Raw genomic sequence first — 21,227 nt, 5'->3', positions numbered from 1 at the left:
GCACCTTAAATTGTATCAGGCTTAGCCTGGCACACGAGGACGATGAGTTTACCCTACGTAGGGCATCAGCCCACAGCCCCTCCTCAGTCTCCTCCCCCAGTTCTTCTTCCCATTTCCCTTTCAGCTCATCTACCATGATCTCCCCCTCGTCCCTCATCTCCCTGTATATGTCCGCCACCTTACCGTCCCCCACCCATGTCTCTGAGATCACTCTATCCTGCACTTCCTGCGTCGGGCGCTGCGGGAATTCCCTCACCTGTTGCCTCGCAAAAGCCCTCAATTGCATATACCGAAATGCATTCCCTTGGGGCAACCCATATTTCTCCGTCAGCGCTCCCAGACTCGCAAACGTCCCATCTACAAATAGATCTCTTAGTTGTACTACCCGAGCTCTTTGCCATGCTCCAAATCCCCCATCCATTCTCCCCGGGACGAGCCTATGATTGTTTCTTATCGGGGACCGCACCGAAGCTCCCGTCCCTCCCCTATGCCGTCTCCACTGCCCCCAAATTTTCAATGTAGCCACCACCACCGGGCTTGTGGTGTATTTCTTTGGTGAGAACGGCAACGGCGCCGTCACCATTGCTTGCAGGCTAATCCCCCTGCAGGACGCCCTCTCCAATCTCTTGCACGCCGCTCCCTCCCCTTCTCTCATCCACTTACACACCATTGAAACATTGGCGGCCCAGTAGTACTCACTTAGGCTCGGTAGTGCCAGCCCCCCCCTGTCCCTACTACGCTGCAAGAATCCCCGCCTCACTCTCGGGGTCTTCCCAGCCCACACAAAACTCATAATGCTCTTCTCAATTCTTTTGAAAAAAGCCTTCGTGATCACCACCGGGAGGCACTGGAACACAAAAAGGAATCTCGGGAGGACCACCATTTTAACTGCCTGCACCCTACCTGCCAATGACAGGGACACCATGTCCCATCTCTTGAAATCCTCCTCCATCTGTTCCACCAACCGTGTTAAATTAAGCCTATGTAATGTACCCCAATTCTTGGCTATCTGGATCCCCAGGTACCGGAAGTCCCTTGTTACCTTCCTTGGGCAGCACGGTAGCATTGTGGATAGCACAATTGCTTCACAGCTCCAGGGTCCCAGGTTCGATTCCGGCTTGGGTCACTGTCTGTGCGGAGTCTGCACGTCCTCCCCATGTCTGCGTGGGTTTCCTCCAGGTGCTCCGGTTTCCTCCCACAGTCCAAAGATGTGCAGGGTAGGTGGATTGGCCATGATAAATTGCCCTCAGTGTCCAAAATTGCCCTTGGTGTTGGGTGGAGGTGTTGAGTTTGGGTAGGGTGCTCTTTCCAAGAGCCGGTGCAGATTCAGGGGGCCGAATGGCCTCCTTCTGCACTGTAAATTCAATGATAATCTATGATTAATCTAGGACAAAGGTTCGGCACAACATCGTGGGCCGAAGGGCCTGTTCTGTGCTGTATTTTCTATGTTCTATGTTCAACGGTAAATCCTCTATCTCTCTGCTCTGCTCCCCCGGATGCACCACAAATAACTCACTTTTCCCCATGTTCGGTTTATACCCTGAAAAATCCCCAAACTTCCCAAGTATCCGCATTATCTCTGGCATCCCCTCCGCCGGGTCCGCCACATATAGCAACAAATCATCCGCATACAGAGATACCCGGTGTTCTTCTCCCCCCCCCTAAGTACTCCCCTCCACTTCCTGGAACCCCTCAGTGCCATGGCCATGGGTTCAATCGCCAATGCAAACAATAACGAGGACAGAGGACATCCCTGCCTCGTCCCTCTATGGAGCCGAAAATAGTCAGACCCCCGTCCATTCGTGACCACGTTCGCCATCGGGGCCCTATACAGCAACTGTACCCACCTGATATACCCGTCCCCAAAGCCAAATCTCCTCAACACCTCCCACAAATAATCCCACTCCACTCTATCAAATGCTTTCTCGGCATCCATCGCCACCACTATCTCCGCTTCCCCCTCTGGTGGGGGCATCATCATTACCCCTAGCAGCCTCCGTATATTTGTATTTAGCTGTCTCCCCTTCACAAACCCAGTTTGGTCCTCATGGACCACCCCCGGGACACAATCCTCTATCCTCATTGCCATTACCGTGGCCAGAATCTTAACATCCACATTTAGGAGGGAAATGGGCCTGTATGACCCGCATTGCAGCGGGTCTTTTTCCTTCTTTAGGAGGAGCGATATCGTTGCCTCTGACATAGACGGGGGCAGCTGCCCCCTTTCCCTCGCCTCATTAAAGGTTCTCATCAGTAGCGGGGCCAGCAAATCCAAATATTTCTTATAGAATTCAACTGGGAATCCGTCTGGTCCCGTGGCCTTCCCCGCCTGCATGCTTCCAATCCCTTTCACTACTTCCTCCGTCTCAATCTGTGCTCCCAGCCCCACTCCTGTTCCTCCACCTTAGGAAATTCCAGCTGATCCAGAAAGCACAACATTCTCTCCTTCCCGTCCGGGGGCTGCGCTTCATATAATCTTTCATAAAATGCCTTGAACACTCCATTCACTCTCTCCGCTCCCCGCTCCATCTCTCCCTCCTCATCTCTCACCCCCCCTATCTCCCTCGCTGCTCCCCTTTTCCTCAAGTTGGTGGGCCAACAACCTACTCGCCTTCTCCCCATATTCGTACTGTACACCCTGTGCCTTCCTCCATTGTGCCTCTGCCTTACCCGTAGTCAACATGTCAAATTCTACATGTAGCCTTTGCATTTCCCTGTATAGTCCCTCCTCCGGTGCCTCCGTGTATTGTCTGTCCACCCTCAGAAGTTCTTTCAACAACCGCTCCCTTTCCCTACCCTCTTGCTTTCCTTTATGTGCCCTAATAGATATCAGCTCCCCTCTAACCACTGCCTTCAGTGCCTCCCAGACCACTCCCACCTGTACCTCCCCATTATCATTAAGTTCCAAGTACCTTTCAATACACCCCCTCACCCTTAAACACACCCCCTCATCTGCCAATAATCCCATGTCCATTCTCCAGGGTGGAAGCTGTTGTTTTTCTTCCCCATCTCCAGGTCCACCCAGTGTGGAGCATGATCCGAGATGGCTATAGCCGTGTACTCCGTCCCCGTCACCTTTGAGATCAGTGCCCTTCCCAAAACAAAAAAATCTATTTGTGAAAATACTTTATGTACATCGGAGAAAAACGAAAATTCCTTACTCCTAGGTCTACTAAATCTCCAGGGATCTACTCCTCCCATCTGCACCATAAAATCCTTAAGCACCCTAGCTGCAGCCGGCCTCCTTCCGGTCCTGGACCTCGATCTGTCCAGCCCTGGGTCCAGCACCGTATTAAAGTCTCCACCCATTACCAACTTCCCCACTTCTAGGTCCGGGATTCGTCCTAACATACGCCTCATAAAGTTGGCATCATCCCAGTTCGGGGCATACACGTTCACTAATACCACCGCCTCTCCTTGCAGTTTGCCACTCACCATCACGTATCTGCCCCCACTATCCGCCACTATAGTCTTTGCCTCAAACATTACCCGCTTTTCCACTAGTATGGCCACCCCCCTGTTTTTTGCATCTAGCCCCGAATGAAACACCTGCCCCACCCATCCTTTGCGAAGTCTAACCTGGTCTGTCAGCTTCAGATGCGTCTCCTGAAGCATAACCACATCTGCCTTAAGTTTAATCTGCCTTAATCGGCCCGTTCAGCCCTCTCACATTCCACGTGATCAACCGGGTTGGTGGGCTCTTTACCCCCCCCCCCCTTGACGACTAGCCATTTCCTTTTTCAATCCAGCTCCTCACCCGGTTCCCACGTAGCTGTATCCCCCCCAGGCTGCGCCCCCCCCCCTCCGCCCCGACCCCCCCCTCCCATACCAGCTCCCCCTTCTCCCCAGCAGCAGCAACCCAGTTAACCCCCCCCCCCCGCCGCTAGATCCCAAGCTAGCGTAATTGCACCCCCCATGTTGCTCCCAGAAGTCAGCAAACTCTGGCCGACCTCGGCTTCCCCCCGTGACCTCGGCTCACACTGTGCGAGGCCCCCTCCTTCCTGCTTCCCTGTTCCCGCCATAATTACCATAGCGCGGGAACAAAGCCCGCGCTTCCCCTTTTGGCCCCGCCCCCAATGGCCGGCGCCCACAGCTCCTCATCCTCCCTCACCCCCTCCCCCACGACATGGGGAAGAGAGAGAAGTTACAGGGCCGCAGGTTTAACAACCTGGGATGTCCTCTCTTCCCCCTTTTCCCCCTTCATCCCACAAATTCACCCCCCCACTTTTGTCCCAAACGTTCTTTTTCTGGCCCGCTCACTCCAGCTTCTCCTCGACAATAAATGTCCACGCCTCATCTGCCGTTTCGAAATAGTGGTGTTTCCCTAGATGTGTGACCCACAGTCTTGCCGGTTGCAACATTCCGAATTTGACCTTCCTTTTATGCAACACCGCCTTGGCCCGAATAAAGCTTGCCCTCCTTCTCGCCACCTCCGCACTCCAATCTTGATACACGCGGATCACCGCATTCTCCCACCTACTGTTCCGAGTTTTCTTGGCCCATCTGAGGACCATCTCTCTGTCCTTGTATCGGAGAAATCTCACAACTATTGCTCGAGGAATTTCTCCAGCCCTCGGTCTTCGCGCCATAACCCGATAGGCTCCCTCCACCTCCAGCGGACCCGTCGGGGCCTCCGATCCCATTAACGAATGCAGCATCGTGCTCACATATGCCCCGACGTCCGTCCCTTCTGCACCTTCGGGAAGACCAAGAATCCTTAAGTTCTTCCTCCTCGCATTGTTCTCCAGCACCTCCAGCCTTTCCACACATCTTTTGTGTTGTGCCTCGTGGATCTCCGTTTTCACCACCAGGCCCTGTATGTCGTCCTCATTCTCAGCAGCCTTTGCCTTCACGACCCGAAGCTCCTGTTCCTGGGTCTTTTGCTCCTCCTTTAGCCCCTCAATCGCTTGTAATATCGGGGCCAACAGCTCCTTCTTCATCTCCTTTTTGAGTTCATCTACGCAACGCCGCAGGAACTCTTGTTGGTCAGGGCCCCATATTAAACTGCCTCCTTCCGACGCCATCTTGCTTTGTGCCTGCCTTCCTGGCCGTTGCTCTTGAGGATCCACTGCAATCCAGCTACTTTCCTCTTTTTTTTCCATCCGTGTCCAGGGGGGATTCCCTTCTGGTTTACCGCACAGTGTTATTTGCCGTTAAAATTGTCGATGGGGCTCATATTAAGATCCCAAAAGTCCGTTCCACCGGGAGCTGCCGAAACGTGCGACTTAGCTGGTCATCGCCGCACCCGGAAGTCTTAATTCAGCTTGTTAACCAGTTAAAGAAACTGTCATCCATATTCACAAGATGGGGATGAAATTACTGCCCATCGCTTCAATCTACAGTGTTTCTCATTGAGGGTAAAGTACTTTGGGATCGAAAGGCATGAATGAGGGTTTCAACGGCCAATGAGCTGCTACAGGAGTGAAGTTGGGTGATGTTACAGAGGTGGAAATAGGCAGTCTTCCTGGTGGCAGGAATATGGGGCGTCATTCTCCGCCGGCGGGAGTCTCCGTTTTGCCGGCGCCCGGGGGTTTCCCGACGGCGTGGGGCTGCCCCACAATGGGAAACCCCATTGACCGGCCGGTGTTACGGAGACTCCCGCCGGCCGGTCGGCGCAGAAATGTGGCGGGGCGGGTAGGAGAATTTCGCCCATGATGTTGGAACTTTCCTTCTGGCCAAAAGTGACATCAAGGTTGTGAACCGTCTGGTTTAATCTCAAACTGTTGCTACAAAGAGGGATGGTGTCGGTAGCTGGGCACAGAGTTTGCAAAGGGGATCAGAAACAATGACTTCAGTCGTCCCAGTATTTAAATGGGGGAATTCCTGCTCATCATCCATGACTGCATGTTGCATAAGCGGTTTGACAACTTGGCAATAGTGGAGGAGTCAAAGAGATGGTGAGTACATGTGAAAACTGATACTTTAGGGTGGTATCGCCAAGGGGCAAGACGTAGATGGAAAATAGGAGGGGGCCAAGAATAGATTCCGAGAGGACACCAGAGGTAATGGAAAGAAGCCATTGCAAATCGAACTCTGCCTGTGATTAGGGAAGATTGAAACCAGACGTTACCACATTTAACTTATTCAAGTTTAGAATTGAACATGGTGAGATCTCTGTTGGGTTCTCCAGTTGTCTGGGTTCTGTTCTCCCGCCGGCAGCGCGCCCCTGCCTGTGGGTTTCACCACAGTGTGGTGGGGGGGGGGCTTCAATGGGAAACCCCATTGACAGGCGGTGGGAAGAGAGACTCCCGCCTCCAGCGAACGGCGCGGCGCCGGGAAACATGCGGCTGGAGAACTGGAGAATTTTGTCCCTGAACCCTCTCTCCTGCTAAACCAACTCCATACCCTGAGCAAAATTAAATGAATGCTTTAGAGAGAGAAATGTGGTGCTCTTAAATGCGTAGGCACCTGATTTTGTAACAAAACCACTTCTGTGTGATATGGGGAACTGACGCAATCATTGACACTCCATTCGCTGCTCTGTCTAAACATTAAAAAATATTTTTATTCAAGGCATTTTGCAAATAATCATTGAAATATCAGCACAAAATCCAACAGATACAGGATCCAAGCCAACTGCAGTAACTGATAACAAGCCGTCATTCACCCCGCCCCTTTATTTCCCCCCCCTTATCTCTCCACCCCCCCCCCCAACCCATCCGAATAGTGAATAACCTCATTGGACACAACTATACCCTTAACACTGCATACTCTCACCGTCTCCCAGGCTCAAAAAGAAGCAGTCACGCCAGGAAGTGTGGGAAACCTGCAGGTCTGCAGGTGAGAGTGAAACATCGCGGCCCCAAAGCCCCTCTGCCTAGCTTACTCCGAGCTAATGTCCAATCTCCAGAAAACAAGCTCGACGAACTTAAAGCCAGACTCACTTTTCAAAGAGAACTAAGGGACTGCTGTGTGCTCTGTTTCACAGAGACATGGCTCACTCTGCTTCACCGGACTGTGCCCTACAACCAGAGGGCTTCTCAATCCACTGAATGGATCGTACGGCGGCCTCAGGCAAGGCAAGGCAAGGGGAAGTGGGGTCTGCTTCCTAATCAACACCTCCTGGTGCCTAGAAGGAGCAACACTGGCGAGTTTCTGCTCCCCGGACCTAGAATACCTGATGCTAAAATGCCGTCCCTACTACCTTCCCCGGGAGTTCAGCTCCGTTATCCTGACGGCAGTTTACATCTCACCCCATGCGAACGTGAAAATTGCACTGGATGAAATATTCACCACCACAAATAGCCTTGAAACAAAACATCCCGAGGCCTTGTTCATTGTAGCTGGGGACTTCAATCAGGCCAAGCTCAGTGGCGTACTGCCAAGTTACCACCAACACGTCACCTGTTCCACCAGAGGCCCAAACATCCTGGACCACTGCTACACAAATATCAAACATGCCGACCGCTCTATCGCCCGCCCACACTTTGGCAAATCTGACCACAAGGCTGTGCTCCTGCTCCCGGCTTATAAGCAAAAACTGAAGCAGGAGAATCCGTCGGAGAAAGTCGTGCATTGTTGGTCTGAGGAATCGGATGATCTCCGACGGGACTGCTTAGAGTCAGTGGACTGGTCAGTATTTAAATACTCTGCGACCTGCCTGAACGAGTACGCCACTACAGTAACTGACTTCATTAGTAAGTGTGTCGGAGACTGTGTGCCAAAGAAGCAAATCCACGTGTTTCCCAACCGGAAACCCCGGATGAACAGGGATATCCACTGCTTGCTGAAGTCTGGGTCTGAGGCGTTCAAGTCAGGCGACCCTGACCTCTACAAGAAAGCCAGATATGATCTAAAGAAATCCATCAAAGATGCCAAAAGACAGTACCGGACCGAGCTCGAGTCCCAGGCTAGCCACACGGATCCCCGCCGTCTATGGCAAGGTCTGCAAGACATAACGGGCTACAAGATGAAGGCATGTAAAATCGTCGGTTCGAACGCACCCCTCCCTGATGAGCTCAACGCATTCTATGCCAGCTTTGAGCAAGAGGTCAACGAGAGCGAGCCCTCCACCCCAGAAGCCGCGGATTAACTTGTATCTGAGATCACCACTGCAGACGTCAGAGCAGCCTTCTCGAAGGTCAACCCACGGAAAGCCACTGGCCCGGGTGGGGTATCCGGACGAACACTCAGGTCTTGCGTGGATCAGCTGGCGGGGTATTCGCCGACATCGTCAACCTCTCTTTACAACAATCTGAGGTCCCCATCTGCTTCAAGAAGACGACCATCATCCCTGTACCAAAAAAAAGTCAAGCAGCGTGCCTTAATGACTATCGTCCAGTGGCTCAGACATCCATCATCATGAAGTGCTTTGAAAGGTTAGTCATGGCACAAATCAACTCCAGCCTCCCGGATTGCCTTGATCCACTACAGTTTGCCTACCCCTGCAACAGGTCCACAGCAGACACCACCTCCCTGGCCCTGCACTCTACCCTGGAACACCTAGATAACAAAGACACCTATGTCAGACTTCTATTTATCGACTACAGCTCAACCTTCAACATCATTCCGACAAAACTCATCTCCAAACTCTGTGGCCTTGGCCTCGGCTCCTCCCTCTGCGACTGGATCCTGAACTTTCTAACCCACAGGCCACAATCAATAAAGATAGGCAACAACACCTTCTCCACAATCATCCTCAACACCGGTGCCCCACAAGGCTGTGTCCTCAGCCCCCTACTATACTCCTAAGACACCTATGACTGTGTGGCCAAATTCCCCATCAACTCGATTTTCAAATTTGCTGATGACACCACAGTAGTGGGTCGGATTTCAAACAATGATGAGACTGAGGAGAGGAATGAGATAGAGAATCTGGTGAACTGGTGCGACGACAATAATCTCTCCCTCAATGTCAACAAAACGAAGGAGATTGTCATCGACTCCAGGAAGCGTAGTGGAGAACATGCCCCTGTCTATATTAATGGGGACGAATTAGAAAGGGTCGACAGCTTCAGGTTTTTAGGTGTACAGATCACCACCAGCCTGTCCTGGTCCCCCCATGCCGACACTATAATTAAGAAAGCCCACCAACGACTCTACTTTCTCAGAAGACTAAGGAAATTTGGCATGTCATCTACGTCTCTCACCAACTTCTACAGATGCACCATAGAAAGCATTCTTTCTAGTTGTATCACAGCTTGGTATGGAGCCTGCTCTGCCCAAGACCGCAGGAAACTACAAAAGGTTGTGAATGTAGCCCAGTCCGTCACGCAAACCAGCCTCCCATCCACTGACTCTATCTACAATTCCCGCTGCCTCAGAAAGGCAGCCAGCATAATTAAGGACCCCACGCACCCCGGACATACTCTCTTCCACCTTCTTCCATCAGGAAAAAGATACAAAAGTTTAAGGTCACGTAACAGCCGTCTCAAGAACAGCTTCTTCCCGACTGCCATCAGACTTTTGAATGGGCCTACCTCATATTAAGTTGATCTTTTCTCTACACCTTGCTGTGACTGTAACATTATATTCTGCAGTCTCTCCTTCCCTATGTACGGTGTGCATTGTTTGTCCAGCATGCAAGAAACAATGCTTTTCACTGTATACTAATGCATGTGACAATAAATCAAATCAAAATCGAAACAAAGCAAAAATCTGAAACCCTCCCCCGCTGACACCTTGAATCATTTTAAAGAAGTTTATAAACGGCTTCCATCTCGGGGTGAATCCTTCCTCCGTTCCCCGTAAGGCGAACCTAACTGTTTCCAAGTGCAGGCATTCTGCCGGGATGCTCCCCCAAGTCCCCGCCTTTGGCGGCTCCAAGTCCCACCAGCCCAACAAAATCCATGTCCAGGTTATCAGGGAGGCAAAGGCCAAAATATTGGCCCTGTCGAAACGAGTTGTTAAATGAGGTAAGGAGACAAGATAAGGGTGAGTGTTTGCTGTGTAAAGATGGTGTATTGACTGGTTTCCATTCATATTGAAAGTACATTTTTATCCTGTTAATTGTGCAGGGGTCTGATCTTCGACACGTTATACGGGAACTTGCTGAAGGTTGATGCCTATGGGAACACCCTGGTCTGTGCCCATGGATTCAACTTCATGAAGGGGTGGGTACTGAATCTCTGCTGATTTCCCCTGTGACACTTGAGTTGGTTTGACTATAATCCAACACACTTAGAAATTATGTATTTGTTTTTTATGTTTATTAATATTGAAATGAGATTTTGAATCACCTCAAAAGTAAGAACTGATTTTATTTGTAATAATCCTATCTGTATCGTGCACCGCTATGAACACCGGACCTGCCCACATCATTTATAGGATGTGATTTCTTCAACATTTCCCTGTGTGTGTTGAGGCTCTTGACTGATAATTCAATTTTAAAGACTAGAATTGAGGCCAATCTGAATGGACAGGACCGCTGATGACGGTGCCCCCTGTTCTTTTTCATTCTTTCATGGGATGTGGGAGTCGCTGGTTAGGGCAGCATTTATTGCCCATTCCTAATTGCCCTTCAGAAGGTGGTGGTGAGCTGCCTTCTTGAACAGCTGCAGTCCCTGAAGTGTAGGTACACCCACTGTGCTGTTAGGGAGGGCGTTTCAGGATGTTGCCCCAGCGACAGTGAAGGAACGGCGATACATTTCCAAGTCAGGGTGGTGAGTGACTTGGAGGGGAACCTCCAGGTGGTGACCCATGAGTTGCCCGTCTAAATGCTGGAAGTGGCGAGTTGGAAGGTGCTGATGAAGGAACCTTGATGATTGTTGCAGTGCATCTTGTAGATGATACACGCGCTGCTACTGTGTTGGAGGGACTGAATGGGGTGCCCATTAAACAGGCTGCTTTGTCCTGGATGGCCATGGGCCTCCACCTATTGTACTTTGGAAGAATCAGAGGTGATCTTATTGAAATAAACAAGTTTCTGAGGGGAGTAAATGTGCCCATTTCACTGTTATTCCAGGAGGAAAGACCTTCATGATCACACTATAGTACTGGAGAAAATGCCACTTATAATGTTTAAAAAACGCTATTTTATTCAACAGAATGCAGCACGGTAGCATTGTGGATAGCACAATTGCTTCACAGCTCCAGGGTCCCAGGTTCGATTCCGGCTTGGCTCACTGTCTGTGCGGAGTCTGCACGTCCTCCCCGTGTCTGCGTGGGTTTCCTCCGGGTGCTCCGGTTTCCTCCCACAGTCCAAAGATGTGCAGTTTGGTCGATTGGCTGTGATAAATTGCCCTTAGTGTCCAAAATTGCCCTTAGTGTTGGGTGGGGTTACTTGGTTATGGGGATAGGGTGGAGGTGTGGACCTTGGGTAGGGTGCTCTTTCCAAGAGCCGGTGCAGACTCCTTCTGCACTGTAAATTCTATGTATGTAAAAAATCTTTAAGCACAAGATTACCTCTTGCACAGAGCATTACCACCATTTACATAGAGGTGACTAAACCATTTACTTAGAGGTGACCAATCTTCCGTTTTCGGCTGGTCCTGGACTCGGGGTCGTCTTCTTGCTTCAGTCTTGGTCCGAGGTGCTCGCTATGGACCTTCGGAGCTGACCCCCTTTAAACTCAGTTTGAACTCATTACAAACAGTTCTCCCCTGCTCTCAATAATATTGCAGCTGTTAATTGAATTAAGCAATCATATTGTCTAGTTCCCTAACCTGACTGACTAACCACAAGTCTCACTACATGTCTGGGGTTTGACCCTTGGTCCGGCTGTATTGACCCTTGCGTCAGCGATTCTAGCCTATTGCAGTAATCTCAATGTGTCAACTAAGCACATCGCTTCTACTTTATCGGCGAATGTTTCTCCTAATGGGGGAATCTAGAACCAGGCGACAATTTTTTAAAAAAGGGATCTCTGAATTTGATTGGCTTGGCGATGAGAAGTAATTTCCTCTCTCTGGCTAGTTTTTTAAAATAAATTTAGTGTACCCAATTCATTTTTTCCAATTAAGGGGCAATTTAGCGTGGCCTGTCCGAAGGCTGTCAGCCGCCCAGTGTCGGGAGCGCAGGGTGCATATGCGACGCTCCGTAGCGGGGTGCGGAGCTCACTCGTGCCTGACACTGTGTCGCCCCTCACCCCCTCTAGGGGACTCCTGGAACCTGGCACATCATAATTGAAGGTTCTTTTATTTTTCTACCTCCGTAGGTAGTTCAGGCAGTGCCCTATTGTGGCCCCCCCTCCACCAACACCCCAACTCCTTCCCTCACCTCCACCCTCCTTTCCCCTCTCTCCCCACACCCCCCCTTTCCCCTCTCTCCCCACACCCCCCCCTCCTTTCCCCTCCCTCCTCACCACCCCCTTCCTTTCCCTTCTGTTGGTACGGAGGTGAGGGTATCTGGTCTCTCCAGCGCAGTTTAGTGCTTGTACCATTTGTTTTTGTAGAAATGTGTTGTGAACTGTTTTAATAATCAGACTATCCACCCCCCCCCCCCCCCCACCCCCCTCCCCGTACATTGGTACTGAGGGGAGGGGACCCTGTTTCTCCAACACAAATTAGTGTTTGTACCGTTTGGCCTTGTATATATTTTTTACTGTTTTAATAAAACGATATGGCCAATGCACCTAGCCTGCACATCTTTGGGTTGTGGGGGCGAAACCCACGCAAACACGGGGAGAATGTGCAAACTCCACACGGACAGTAACCCAGAGCTGGGATCGAACCTGGGACCTCGGCGCGGTGATGCTGCAGGGCTAACCACTGCGCCGCCATGCTGCCTTTCTCTCCGGATAGTTGTCAGCGTTTGGAATTCGCTTCCACAGAGCAGTGGAGGCTGGGTCATGGCTGAGTTAAACACGTGCTGATTGACAGGGGAGTTGGGAGTAATGAGGGACAGCCAGGAAAAGTGATGTTAGCGGCCGTGTCAGGTCAGCCCTGAGACGGTGGGGCAGACTATTGCTGCTGTTGTTTACATATCAGAGACACACTTGAACTAAGCAGGTGAGAATAGTGATGAAGAAGGAAGAATTGTCCAGACTCGAAACTTTAGCTTCCTTCTCTCTCCACAGATGTTGTCAGACCTGCTGAGATTTTCCAGTATTTTCTGTTTTAGTTTCTGATTCCAGCGTCCCTGGCAACTTGCTTTTATCTGAGTGCTGAAGAAAGATAATGCTTTACCTTGATGGTGTCCTGGCACAATTGAATCGACTGCCACCACCCTGACCCATACACTGAAATAAACTTGGACAACACAATTTCACAATGGCAGAAATTGGAGTTGCTGCTTGTTTCACAGTCTGTGCCTACTTACCCATCTGGTATTTGTGCTGTTTACTGAGTAGTGCCCCTTAAGCTATTTTTAGCCAATTTTCTCTCTAATGGAGAGCGTTGCCAATGGGCCTTTGTGGGCTATGGCCGCTGACTTATTTACTTACATGGCCCTTGCTGGGTTAATGTGCTGTTATGGGACTGGTTTAGCATGGGGCTAAATTGCTGGCTTTGAACGCAGACCAAGGCAGGCCAGCAGCATGGTTCAATTCCCGTACCAGCCTCCCCGAACAGGCGCCGGAATGTGGCGACTAGGGGCTTTTCACATTAACTTAATTTGAAGCCTACTTGTGACAATAAGCGATTTTCATTTCATTGTTTTATGTGTGGTGCTGGGCGGGGAGCCAGGATCATGGTGCTGTGCTGTTTATAGATAAAGCAGGTTTTTGATGGGCTGTTGGGAGTACAGTCACTTGGTGCAAACAGATAACTCTGACATCCATGTGTTTCGTGCAGGCCGGAAACAAGAGAGCAATATCCAAACAAGTTTATTCAGAGAGATGACACCGAACGCTTTTACATTCTCAACACACTCTTCAATTTGCCGGGTAAGCTCCTTGTTTCTGACTTACAGGAGAGTGGGAAGAGGGAGAAATATAACCGTTGCCACTTGGAGTGGAATGAGATATGTGCCCTCGGAGTGGGGAGATATGAAAGTGCAATAGTGATTGGAAATTTGGAATGCAATCTTCAAATGTACAAACATCCTGCAACCTCACAGAGTACAATTTTATCTCATTGGGGTTGCTGTAAACCAGTGACCTTAATTTAAAAACTGGTGTTGCGTTTAGGAACTTGTAAAGACATCTTTTAGGTAGAAAGCTTCATCAAACTCGGTTGTTATTCTATCCCTTTCAACACACTGTAGCGGAACTGGGAGGCTTCCGTTAGTGACCTTCTGGCCAGCTGTCGTGAAGTTTGAGGGTGCTATATAGGGTGGGTGACACTGCGTTCTTTAGCAATCAGTGGACGTTACTTTGTCTTGTGTTGTTTGGCAAGGTGCTGTGACAAGCAGCTGATCCGAGCTGCTTTCTTCACATTCCATTCCATGACAGTTGTGAAAACCTTTCTCTTATGTTGTCACCAAGTGGCTGCTCACTCAGCATCTCTTTCACCCCCCCCCCCCCCACCACGTGCGTTCCTTGCTGGTTGTGATTGTTTTAGGTGCTAAGGGAGTCTGAGTCCGAGTTTGTGTCTCACTGGGGTTCCTGTTATCTTTCCCTCTGCAGAGACCTATCTATTTGCTTGTCTGGTTGATTTTTTTACGAATTGCCCCCGATACACAAGGTAAGCATTGGTCAGCTCGGGGACAAGCTCACACCCACTTTAGTGGGTGCAGGGCTACATCCATCTGTCAGCACTGGGGCCTCCCTTTAGACTCCCAGTGGGTTTGCTGGGACCTCGTCTCCATTTTCTCAGCCATGAAGTTTCCATGCCGGCGACATAATTGATACGTGTAAATGTAGAATAACTCCTTGGTGTAATTCCATTGGCCACAAAGCATGAACATTCCACCTTATCATGGGCTCTACTCACCCATTTAATTTTCAACCCCAGTTGATATACACATCCTCATCCCGAAAGGTAAGTGACCAAAGCAACAGAACATTAGTCCAACCTCTCAGTTTGTCCCCAGCTTGCTGGCTCATCCTGAGTACAGGAACCAGGGAATCCTCTGGAGTATTTCCTGATCAGAACCTAACCCCATTTCTTCCCCATTCTCAGCCTGATATTTATCCAGCTCTTTTCTGAGGGAGTGCCAGGAGTTGATTCTTATTGTGCCTAATCCTTCACCTAAGCTGTTTTCCAAATGTTCACACAATCTTCACAATGCAGAAGGAGGCCATTTGGCCCATCGAGTCTGCACCAGCTCTCTGAAAGATTGTTCTACCGAGTCCCGCTCCCCTGAGTTATCTCCGTAATGTGGAGATGCCGGCGTTGGACTGGGGTGGGCACAGTAAGAAGTCTGACAACACCAGGTTAAAGTCCAACAGGTTTGTTTTGAATCACTAGCTTTCGGAGCACTGCTCCTTCCTCAGGTGAATGAAGAGGTAGGTTCCAGAAACATATTTATAGACAAAGTCAAAGATGCAAGACGATACTTTGAATGCAAGTCTTTGCAGGTAATTAAGTCTACAGGTCCAGACGGAGCAACTGGAGAGAGGGATAATCACAGGTTAAAGAGGTGTGAATTGTACCAAGCCAGGACAGTTGGTAGGATTTCGCAAGCCCAGGCCAGATGGTGGGGGATGAATGTAATGCAACATGAATCCAAGATCCCGGTTGAGGCCGTACTCATGTGTGTGGAACTTGGCTATAAGTTTCTGCTCGACGATTCTGCGTTGTCGCGCGTCCTGAAGGCCGCCTTGGAGAACGCTTACCCGAAGATCAGAGGCTGAATGCCCTTGACTGCTGAAGTGTTCCCCAACTGGAAGGGAACATTCCTGCCTGGCGATTGTCGTGCGATGTCCGTTCATCCGTTGTCGCAGTGTCTGCATGGTCTCGCCAATGTACCACGCTTCGGGACATCCTTCAAAGTATCTCCTTGCATCTTTGATTTTGTCTATATATATATATATATATATATATATATGTTTTGAAACAAGCCTGTTGGACTTCCTGGTGTTGTAAGACTTCTTACTTAACTCCGTAACAATGCACATTCTTTCTTTTAGATAGAAACCCAATTCCCTTTTGAATTCCTCGATCAAATCTGCCTCCACCACCCTCTCAGCAAGTTTGTTCCAGACACCAACCACCCTCTGGGTGAAAATATATTTTCTCTCATCGCGCCTATTCCTTTAGTCAATAATTTTTTAAAATCTGTGTCTAGTTCTTGATGCTCTTTTGAGTGGGGCAGTCTTTCACTATTTACCCTGTCCAGACCTTTCAGAATCTGAATTCCTTGATCAATTCTCCTCTCAGCCTTCTTTTCTCTGAGGAAAACAGTCCCAACCCCTCCAATCTATCCTTCAGTTCTTTATCCCTGGAATCATTCTTGTGAATCTCCTCTGTACTCTCTCCATGCCTTCACATCCTTCCTCGAGTATGATGTCCAGAACTGGACACAGTCTCCAGATGGCACCTAACTTGTTTCATGCAAGTTCAACATGACCTCCTTACTCTTGTACTTATTGCCCTTATTAATACAATCTTGGATACTATTTGCTTCATTAACTGCTCTCTCAACTTTCTCTGCCACCTTCAATGACCCAGATAGACTGAGGCACCGCTGTTCCTGCACCACCTTTACAGTTTCTCACTTTATTTTATTCTGTCTCTCCAGATTCTTCCGGCCAATATTAATCATCTTGCACATCTCTGCAGTGAACTGTGTCTGCCCAATCCACCAACATGTCCATGTCCTTTTGATGTTCAAGACTTTGCTCAACACGGTTGGCAATCTTGATATCCAACTGCAAATTTAGAAATCGTTATCTGAAAACTACAGTTTAGGTCATGTCGCTGCCCTGGTGACCACAGTCCAGTAATTAGAAATTTAAAGAAAAGTTAACTCATCTGACGATGGACAGACTTTTGAGTCTTATTACCTATTTCTGTTTTCTTGCACAGTGACCCCTATGTTTACATGTACAATGTCTGTGCCTCTCTTGTGTGTCCCTCAATCTTGCTTCCAATGGAAAAAACAATTCCCAGGAAATTCCCCTTGTAATTTGAGCCTTAAATCCCAGACTCACCCATGTCGCTTTTCTCTGAACTCTGTTGGTGTCTTTTAAAAGTAGAGAGTTGAAACTTGCCCACTGTACCAAACCTGGCCCCAAATGAGCCAGTGTAGACCAAGAATTCGGACATGGTGGATGGCCTGCTGGGAGCACAAGGGAATTTGTCTGTGAAGAGCAATTGCTAGGACATGCAAGGGTTAATTGTAGGTTGGACTGATATTCAGCTTTGTTCGATTGAGCTCAGAAATATTTTTGAGTTTCATCTCCATAACCTGTAATTGCTTCCCTTTCTCTCCCCCCCAAACCCCCTTCTCCTCCTCTCTTTCCCCCCCCCCCCCCCATCTCTCTCTCTCTCTCTCTCGCGAGTCCATGATAAAACAGGTTGTGCAAGGCTTAGCAATGAAGCTTGTTGGTCCAGATGATGTCTTGTGTTCTCTCCTTGGTTGCCATTGATTGTTCTTGTTCTGGCGTCGGAGGGGAACTTGCCTGACCTGATGTTCTTTGCACATAGCTGTGAAACAGGATTTAAAGATGGTGATCTCTTCATGTCCTACAAGAGTATGTTCCAGGATGTGCGGGAAGCTGTCGACTGGGTCCACTACAAGGTAATTAATCTGGTTCAAAATAGAGCAGAATTTATCCTGTTCCTAGTGGGTCTGAAGTTGATCTATGAACCAGAAATTATCAACTCCAACCAATGGGATGAATATAATTGACATTGTTTTAAATACCGAGACCTTGAAAGAGATTTGTATACACTCGTGTGTACACAGATGTAGTCTTGTATCGGTCTTCCTCATGTATATACATGTAGACTTGTATCAGTCTTCCTGGTGTACACAAGTGCGCACACGTAGGCTTGTATCAGTCTTCCTGGTGTATACACATGCACACGCATGTAGGTTTGTATGAGTCTTTCTCGTGCCGTTGCTTGTATTGGGCTCGTGCGTGTGGATATACAATCAAATGCTGCCACCAAGTGATCCAAAAGAGAATTGCAGCATTTAATTTTTGGCAGTTGTGGTAGGTCTTGCCTCGAGTCATCTTTAACTAAATGACTTGTGCTGTACTCAGCTGCACAATCTAAGAGTGAACGTTTTTTAAAAAATCACATCCGCCGCAGTAAATCAATCTGGATGTTTCAGTGCTGCTTTCTGCACACAAATGAGTATCTCACCTGCAGATTACGGGTTAAAATGTTTGCTCTGGCATATACACATTCTGACTCTCATTTTATTTAGGGATCTTTAAAAGAAAAGACTTTGGAAAACTTGGCGTCTTATGTTGTGAAAGAGGTGAGTTAATATGTACTGCCTGGTAATTCTCTGTGGGTGTCCTAAACGTCTCTCGACGTGCATCATTTGTGGGCGGTGTGGGGGGTGCTGCGAGGGAGAGCCGGGGCGTTTGGGGGGGGTGAGAGCCGTGGAGGGGGCGTCGAGCTGGGAGGGGTTGTGCTGTGGGAACCTGAGTGATGTTCCAGAGGTGAAGCTAAGTGGTATTATGGGGAATCAGGGCAGGAGATGGTGCTGAGAGTTCCTGAGCCTCCACCGGGGAACCTGATGCTCCTTTGGACTTGGGGGTGTGGGGCATGTTGCCAAATGTGGTACAGGGGCCAGGCAAGCCGATTGTTTGACCCTCCACTTTTGTTCTCTTTTAGCCGAAGCTCGCGTTGCTGCTGAGCAGAATGAATGAAGTTGGCAGAGTGTTTCTGGTCACAAACAGTGATTACACCTACACCAATGTGAGTATCTCATCGAGGAGTGGACATAGCGTGCTGGCAATTGTCCATCAATGAACAGTATGTGCAATGCACAGTGGTTAGCACTGTTGCTTCCCAGCACCAGGAACCCGGGTTCGATTCCTGGCTTGGGTCACTGTCTGTGCGGAGTCTGCACGTTCTACCTGTGACTGCGTGGGTTTCCTCCGGGTGCTCCGGTTTCCTCCCACAAGTCCCGAAAGGTGAATTGGACATTCTGAATTCGCCTTCTGTGTACCCGAACAGGCGCCGGAATGTGGCGACTAGGAGCTTTTCACAGTAACTTCATTGCAGTGTTAATGTAAGCCTACTTGTGACACTAATAAAGATTGTTATTATTCTATGCATTCTGTGCCTGACTGAAATCCTTCCCACTATTCCGAGGAATCCTGGGAAAGGAAGTTTGAAAACTGCTTGATTACAAATCAGTATCACAGCCAAGCATCAGAATGAAGCAATATGTAAACATGGACAATCCATGGGAATCCTTCAAAATGTCCAATCAGTGTTAAAGATTTATTTAGTTTCCTGCACATCTGGTGAAACATGGTTCAACATGAAAAACTTTATTTTCTGGCTCCTGAACTAGTCAATCTTGCACGTTTGAACCACATTTAGTTTTGCTGTCAGTGTTAAGAAACCCACTGAATGGATTCTAGAATCATTGTGGCTGTGCAGAGCTCTCTGATACACAATATCGATCAGATGTGGAAGGAGACTGATGTAAACACCAGGGTTCATCCATTCCGTAAAATCCAAGTATGTGCACTGGTCAAATAGAGAGATGCTTGACATTCTTCACTTTACAATAGGCAGCTGATATAATTTGTTTTTAATCTTTTTTTTCTTTAAAAAAAATATATTTTATTAAAGTTTTTCGATCAAACAAAAACAAAATGTTCCCATTTTACAACTTTGTAATAATATATACATTGATCGTTTTTTAAATAAATAATATGCTAACTAACGGCAACTGCCAACAACAAAATAAGAAATAACAGAAATAGTAACTAAAATAGTAACTTCATAAAATCTAATATAAATAACTAATATATAAACACACACATGAAATCCCTGAGGACCCAAATGAGTCCTCCCCCCCCCCCCCCCCCCCCCCCCCCCCCCCGGGTTGCTGCTGCTACCTTTCCTATTTTCCCTTATCGCTCTGCGAGATAGTTGAGGAACGGTTGCCACCGCCTGGTGAACCCCTGAGCCGGACCTCTTAGTGCGTACTTTATCCGCTCCAGTTTTATGAACCCTGCCATGTCGTTCATCCAGGCCTCCACGCCCGGGGGTTTAGCTTCTTTCCACATAAGTAGAATCCTTCGCCGGGCTACTAGGGACGCAAAGGCCAAAACATCGGCCTCTCTCGCCTCCTGCACTCCCGGCTCATCTGCAACCCCAAATATAGCCAACCCCCAGCCTGGTTCGACCCAGACCCCCACCACCTTTGAAATCACTTTGCCACACCCACCCAGAACCCATGCAATACCGGTCATGACCAAAACATGTGGGTGTGGTTCGCCGGGCTTCCCGCGCATCTCCCGCACCTATCCTCCACTCCAAAAAATCTACTCATCCTTGCTCCAGTCATATGCGCCCTATGTAGAACCTTGAATTGTATCAGGCTGAGCCTGGCACACGAGGACGAAGAGTTTACCCTACTTAGGGCATCTGCCCACAGCCCCTCCTCAATCTCTTCCCCTCCTCAATCTCTTCCCCCAGCTCCTCCTCCCATTTTCCCTTCAGCTCCTCGACCATCGTCTCTCCTTCGTCTCTCATTTCCCTATATATATCTGACACCCTACCATCACCCACCCATGCCCCCGAAATCACTCTGTCCTGGATCTCTTGCGCCGGGAGCTGCGGAAATTCCCTCACCTGTTGCCTCACAAATGCCCTCACTTGCATATAGCGAAATGCATTCCCAGGTGGCAAACCATATTTTTCTGTCAGTGCTCCCAGACTCGCGAACGTCCCGTCTAAGAACAAGTCCTTCAATTTTGCAATTCCTGCTCGCTGCCAAGATTTAAATCCCCCATCTATTTTTCCCGGGACGAACCTATGGTTGTTCCTTATCGGGGACCACACTGAGGCACCCACTGCCCCCAAATTTTCAGAGTTGCCACCACCACTGGATTTGTGGTGTATTTTTTCGGGGAGAACGGCAGCGGCGCCGTCGCCAGTGCTTTTAGGCTAGTTCCCCTACAGGACGCCATCTCCAGTCTTTTCCACGCCGCTCCTTCCCCTTCCCTCATCCACTTACATATCATTGACACGTTGGCGGCCCAATAATAATCACTTAGACTCGGCAGTGCCAGTCCCCCTCTGTCCCTACTGCGCTGCAGGAACCCCCTCTTTACTCTTGGGGTCTTTCCAGCCCACACAAAGCTCATAATACTCTTGTCCACCTTCTTCAAAAAGGCCTTTGTAATCAGTACAGGGAGGCACTGGAACACAAAAAGAAACCTTGGAAGAACCACCATTTTAACCGCCTGCACCCTGCCCGCCAATGACAGGGGCACCATGTCCCACCTCCTAAAGTCCTCTTCCATCTGCTCTACCAGTCGTGTC

The 21,227-nt window shown here is 49.1% G+C and overlaps 1 protein-coding gene across 2 annotated transcripts in view; it reads left to right on the top strand.

Moving 5' to 3' along the window:
* Window positions 1-21,227, top strand: part of nt5c2a (5'-nucleotidase, cytosolic IIa) — a 149,981-nt gene that overhangs the window by 93,947 nt on the left and 34,807 nt on the right. For both annotated transcript variants that reach the window (XM_072479763.1, XM_072479762.1), the window contains 6 exons: window positions 9,957-10,052; window positions 13,671-13,762; window positions 14,444-14,501; window positions 17,409-17,502; window positions 18,139-18,192; window positions 18,555-18,638. In XM_072479763.1, the coding sequence (XP_072335864.1) occupies window positions 9,957-10,052; window positions 13,671-13,762; window positions 14,444-14,501; window positions 17,409-17,502; window positions 18,139-18,192; window positions 18,555-18,638 (478 nt within the window). The remainder of the gene's footprint in view (window positions 1-9,956; window positions 10,053-13,670; window positions 13,763-14,443; window positions 14,502-17,408; window positions 17,503-18,138; window positions 18,193-18,554; window positions 18,639-21,227) is intronic.

The sequence above is a fragment of the Scyliorhinus torazame genome, chromosome 16, assembly GCF_047496885.1.
Source record: "Scyliorhinus torazame isolate Kashiwa2021f chromosome 16, sScyTor2.1, whole genome shotgun sequence".
Classification (NCBI taxonomy): Eukaryota; Metazoa; Chordata; class Chondrichthyes; order Carcharhiniformes; family Scyliorhinidae; genus Scyliorhinus; species Scyliorhinus torazame.
Note: the sequence above shows the minus strand (reverse complement) of the source record. Positions and strands in the feature narration are given on the sequence as shown.